Raw genomic sequence first — 6,593 nt, forward strand, 5'->3', positions numbered from 1 at the left:
TGATGGAAATGTGGTCCAATATACTATTTTCACCTAAGTAGCCTACCTAGTGGAGAGAATTTTAAAGTACCAGTGACCATCGAAGTGTACAATTCTATTATTTTGTTTTGTTATTGTTGTTACCAAGGTGATATAAGTGTCCTTACTACATTATGTCATGTACAACCGTGACAGCTATTATTGTCGTTTTTGTTATGATAACAACCGATCCGTTAATTTGAAACACAAATTCACTCTTAAATTTGGATCTTACTAATATATTACGAAGGTTGGGAGGTCTACACCAGCGAGATGTAATAAGCCGAAGACTAGAGAGCGTACTCTAGGCTGAAAAGTGATTCCAACAGGAGGAGGAACCAACAAGATGGCGGCCGTAAATGTGTTCAAAAACATTATTTTATAAAAAAAATAAATACTCTAATATAATACATTAAGACCACATAAATTACAACACATATTCTTTGCCAAAGCACAGTGAAGTTTCTATAAAATTAAATATATTGTTAATCGCAATGGAATTAATAATTTCTTGGTAATCTAGCATTGTTTGTATATGAGGATCATATTATAGAATGCGTTCGCGTTCTCACACGCAGATAGGCTCAACATAGACGTATAGCAGTGCGTACTGCGTAGGGCATATCTGATTGGTCGATTGCATCCGCTATCTTGTTGGTTCCCTCTCCATGGAGAATCACTTTTTGAACTGCAATAACATTGTTCTTTGACATCTAGGCTTCAGGGTTGGCATTTATCAATATTTGCTTATATTTTTGCTTAAGCTGAAATATTTAAGAAGTGCTTAATCTTATTTATCAAACCGTCTTAGTAATGTCTTAGCAGAAAAATTGTCTTAGGTAAATTTTACTTTGCACATGCGCAAAATTAAACTCTAGAGGGCAGCAAATTATGTCTTAAGACGAAAAATTCTTGCTTACGCATGCGTATTAGCTTTTTTCTCTTAGCGATGGCGGCGCTATAACATTTTATCTCCGTATTTTCACTCCCAACAAGAGAGGGCGCATTCTGGCTACTATTGTTTTTATTACTTGAAATAGAGAAAGAGCACAACAGTCGGAAATACATACGAAAATCATTCGCTCTAAACTTAAATCAAATCAACATTTATTTATTAATTTTTATCAATGACAGCGACCCTTGGCAGCCGATACAGTTTTCTAAAAGTTAGTCAATTGGGTCGTACCTATCCCGAAAATATTAGTTTTGCTCGTCCAATTTCTAGGCCATCTTTATGAAGATCGATATCATTATTTTAGCGTCCGTAGTACAGCGGAAAACGCACTAGCGTAGCCTTTCCGAATGTTCAATGTTCCGGCCTCGCGCGCTCGCGTTGTCAAAAAAGAATGTTTCTGTTGCAGAAATGAGATAAGACGAAATTTTTCATCTTAAGGCAGGGTGTTGTTCGTCTTAGATTTAAGACAAAATTAAGCAATTTTTTTTACTTAGATATATTGATAAATCTGACTTAGGCAAAATCAAGGATTTAAGGCAAAGTTAAGACGATTTTTTTGCTAAGCAAGTTTGATAAATCCGGCCCCAGCTCTTTAAAATCATTGATATACACACATAAGGCATAGAACATTAATTTTAAACCGCCCGAAGGCTCGAACCTGGGACCTTCTGCTTAATATGCTAATGTCCTAACCACTGGACTGGGGCTTTCATAGTGTTGTTCAAACTCGATTGGATAGCAACTCTTTAACACTCTCGGCGTGGTACGACGGGACTAATTAGTACTTTGATTCAATCTATTGAAAGAACAAGCAAAAAACTGCATTTTCTAAAATGTGATCAACTTTATTAATTATAATAGCTCAGTTTATTATAAAATACGACGACGGAGGGTTAATACAAAACATGAAAGCTCAATTGGTCTAAACTAGATGGTACGCTCGCTTCACTCGCGTCCCATCTAGGTCGTGCCCACAGACGGTGACGTCACTGTCATAGTCGATTGAAATAGTAAAGTCAAAGAACTTATAACACAAGAATCTCCTGTTCGTCCAAAGCTTGTAACAATTTCGAAAGGCATTGTAGGATAGAATAGAGCTAATGGGTGGCGCCATTGTGAGCCACGGAGTAGCGCGCCCGCATTAGAAAGTCAAAATCATAGAGGGGATCTGCTAATACTATAGGGGGGATAGAGTAATTGACTGAGCCCTCTATAGGAATTAATAGATTTGACTTCCTAGTTTGGAGAGGGCGCTGCTCCATGCTGTGAAATGGCGTCTCCCAGTTTGACCTTCAAACCTTGTACTTCCGATACTGTGTTTTGAATGCAAATTGAAGAACAGGAGATTCTTGTGTTATAAGTTCTTTGATAAAGTACATTTAAAGCCCGGCGCACACTAGAGCTGTCGGCTGAGCCAAGTGGCACGATTAACACTTTGCTCACAGTGCGCCAGGGAAATCGTGAAGAATCGGCCACGCGTGCCGCTGAGTAAAATATCTATCGTGTTTAATATTTTTTGCACGTGTGTCATTTTCCTCAAGTGTGCACCGAACGTGAGCAGATAGCTCACTAAAAAAATCCACTGCGCAAGACATGATTTATTATAATGTCAGCGCGTGCCGTATAGCGTAGTAAGTAATTATACAATCAGAACAGCGTTTAGTGTGCAAATTTTTTAGTGAGCCAAGTGTTTCTCGTGCGCGCGAGTTGGCTTAACCGATAGCTCTAGTGTGCGCCGGGCTGCGATTTTTTTTTTCGTACATAAGTTGGGGACCCCTCATGAAACGTCACAAAATAAATATGAATAATTCATCAGTTAAATGTGTTGTTCCTCCGTGTGCACCCAAGCGTGATTACAACTGCGATACGATTCTAGGCCTATCTCCGCTGTAGTTGCGGCGTGCGATTTCATGAAAGAATAGCGGCGTTGTGTGGATTGTCCACTCGATTTCATCTTATACACTGGACCACTCAGCAACATCATTGATTCCCACCCGGAAGTTCGTCATATGATCTATGCAGATGACACTCAACTATATTTAATCATGAAACCTACACATCATTCTGAATCTGTTAACAGCCTTGAATCATGCATCGCAGATGTTCGCTCATGGGCCATTCAAAATAAACTCATGTTCAACGACTCCAAGACTGAAATGATCCATTTTCATTCAAAGTTCCGTGAGGCATCATCATTTCCTTTGGTCCATATCGGAGATACTTGTGTCTCTACCTCCAGCTCAGCCAGAAATCTTGGCGTCCAACTAGACAACAGCCTCGGTTTAAAAGAACACATTCGTAATGTTTGTCGTGGTGCTTCCTTTGGAATTTACCAGATCGGCCAGATTCGTAAGTACCTTGACAAAACATCAACTGAACGTCTTGTTCATGCTTTTGTTTCATCCCGTCTGGACTGTCATAACTCGCTTCTGTACGGCCTACCAACTTCTTATCTGTCTCCTCTTCAACGAATCCAAAATTCCGCCGCAAGACTTATCACTGGCACTAAACGACATGAACATATTTCTCCCGTTTTTCGTGACTTACACTGGTTGCCTGTAGTTCAGCGCATTCGTTTTAAAATCCTGTTGCTGACATATAAGGCCATCAACGGATGTGCTCCAGCCTACATATGTGACATCATTACTCCGTCAACCAACTCTTCGCTTCGTTCATCCTGCAGACTTCTTCTAAAACCTGGACCCCGTTCCAGAACTCGGTTTTACGGTGATCGTGCTTTCGCTGTCGCAGCCCCAAAACTCTGGAACACTCTACCCCTCGAAATACGCTCATCAAAATCTGTTATCACATTTAAAACTAAACTCAAAACTCATCTCTTCAGAGAAGCATAATCACACGCTACTACTTGCACAGATCTTGGAAAACACAGCGCTTTGAAACCTTTGTCTCTTGCGCTTTATAAATGTTATTTATTATTATTATTATTATTATTGTCGAAATAATCAGCCTTTTACTTTATGGTGTTTTTTTTAATAAAATGTATTACTAAAGAATTACGTGTTAAAATTATAGTTTATATTAATACTATTAGGCCTAATTAGTCTCTAAAGCCCATGTCTATTCTAGTTAGTACTGGTTGTGTGTGACGTGTGTGTGTATATTAGGTATGACACAGTCCGAGTAAGTCAGCAAATAAATTACACAAAAATACCGATGTTCATTTTTTAATCTCGAGGGTCTAATCTTTCCATCTCTTGTGGTAATATACAGTCATGCTTATGTAAAGTTTCTTTTGAGTACATATATACTTATTTATCAATGTACTGTTTAATAATAGATTAGAATTAAAAAATCAACATTACACAAATGATATACATTCTTTGTGGGTCTAATCTTTCTATCTCATGTGTTCATATACGCAACAGATGTGTAACAGCAACCGTTCTTCTTTTGATCGAACAGGCAGGGTAGCGAGAGAGAGAGAGCTAGATAAGGCTTAGGAGTGTAGATGCATGGTAGATGGTGGTGGTGTGTGTGAAGAAGAATACGCGAAGGCAATCACGTGAATTGTGAACAACTAATGAACTATTCATGTTTATTTTGTGACGTTACATAAGGGGTCCCCAACTTATGTACGAAAAATCGCCGCCGGGCTTAACGATACACCACTACGACGTTTATATTTTTTTTGTAATTATACATTAATATATATTGTTTAAAGGTTTGCATGGCGAAATCAAATGTTGATATACAGTTTGCGGTACACCACGTGTATTAGTTCTGAAAAGAACTATTGAGTTTCTCGACGTTTCGATAAATATGCTTTGATGGTGAGGACGATCAAATTGATCGAAACGTCGAGAAACTTAACAGTTCTTTTCAGAACTAATACACGTGGTGTACCGCAAACTTTATATCAACATATAAATTAATACAAACGTTGAGAAGCAACTGTCATTAATATAGTTTTGTCAAAGTATTACTATATCTAAAGGTTTTACGTATTTTTCCCCAAGGGCCCATAAATTTACCTACTTGTGTAAGCCAATTAATTATGCTGGGAGACTTGAGATTGGAATGTTCCATTTATCGCAAATCAATACATGTGTATAAACATATATTAAATGTATCAAAATAGTATTTTTAAAGAAATTAATGCTGTACTCGAGCTGAAAACAGCTATTAAATACTTTTTTTTTTTTTAAATTTATTTTCATTTTATCCATTATAAACTGTACAATATAGTGTTGCTTAAACCACAAAATAAAACAAAGAAAATAATGATAAGAAACTTGCTATTAGCTCAACCACTATAGTATATCTAATATTTAAGAGGTCTATTATATTTGTTGACATGTGTGAATGCATGAGTTGGTACAGAGTTGCATGGCACTTTTTCATTGTTGAATGTTTTTTTTTTTATTTATTTCATATTTCATGGTACCAAAAACAAGACAACGCAGCGGTAACACACACACAAAATAAAAATAAAAATCAAATTCTGCAATTAAAAATTCATTGTTCTAAGTAATTTAACAATGGAAAACAATTCATGGTAAATAAAGATAATAAAGATATATAAAGATATATTAAGTTGTCCCCCTCAACAGTTTGGTGATTAAGCTACATAAAAAATACAAGAAGGCTATAAATTGCATAAATCTTCATTTTTCATGTTTTTTGGGGGGTAAAAACATCTTTAATAAGTTTGATTTCAGTTTTAAAAAAAACAAACCATAAATACACAACTTTCATAATTCAATACACTACATACACAATACCTAAATGTGAATATGTATAAACAAATAAAGCGATCAGATTTCGATCAGAATTGCCTAACATTTGTTTTCTAACTACCTATTTTGTCCAATATGTAACCACTTTTTAAAGTGCTTATCTATTTTATCATTTTTTTGTGCAATATGCCATTACATATTTTGGAGATATTTTAGTTCAACTAGGAAGTATTTTAGTGTGACTGCTATATTTCTCCATTTAGGCCTACATCTATAAATATAGTATTTACCAATCAAAATAATGAAATTAATTACAGAATCTTTTAGAAAATGTTTTGCATTAAATACTATTTTCATATTTCTATCGTTCAACCAGAATTGGACGTCTTTCCAAAATGATATTACTTTTTTTGCATTTCCAATAAAGATGTTGCAAACACTCTGGCTCTTCCTTACAAGTATCGCATAATTCAGAATCTTTAATTTTAAATTTATGTAGTAAAACATTTTTAGTCAAGAACATATTTAATATTTTGTACTGAAAATATCTCAGTCTTGTGTCTATTGTACTTTTGTATGTTAATTTATATAACACCTCCCAGTCGGCTATAGGTCCAAAATCGTTTTCCCATTTGATACAGGTATGCGGAAGAACACTAATGCGATTAATTGTACTATACGCAAGTTTTGTTGTTAATTTTAAATCTGATGCTATAATTACTTCACTTTTTTGTTTTAACATTATATCATAGTTCTTAGATTGCATGGCATCTCTCCATATTTTAGGAATAGCTACAATTAAACTATGGAATGTCAAAAAATCCACACGTGTATCATATTTAATATGAAACTGTTCATAAGACAGCATACTTCCGTTATCATTAAGCAAATCTTTAACTACTGTTATACCACTATCATATAGC

General features: G+C 35.6%; 1 protein-coding gene across 1 annotated transcript; it reads left to right on the forward strand.

Annotated features, from left to right (window-relative positions):
• Window positions 1-3,018: 3,018 nt before the first annotated feature.
• Window positions 3,019-3,825, forward strand: LOC144839173 (uncharacterized). The gene has a single exon (XM_078694487.1). It carries the CDS (start codon window positions 3,019-3,021, stop codon window positions 3,823-3,825), a length of 807 nt encoding a protein of 268 aa, XP_078550613.1.
• Window positions 3,826-6,593: the final 2,768 nt, after the last annotated feature.

The sequence above is a fragment of the Antedon bifida genome, chromosome 4, assembly GCF_963402885.1.
Source record: "Antedon bifida chromosome 4, ecAntBifi1.1, whole genome shotgun sequence".
Lineage (NCBI taxonomy): Eukaryota > Metazoa > Echinodermata > Crinoidea > Comatulida > Antedonidae > Antedon > Antedon bifida.

What these genes read in the sequence shown, in the direction of transcription:
- LOC144839173 (XM_078694487.1), top strand. Translation starts at nt 3,019, where the DNA reads ATGAAACCTACACATCATTCTGAATCTGTTAACAGCCTTGAATCATGC.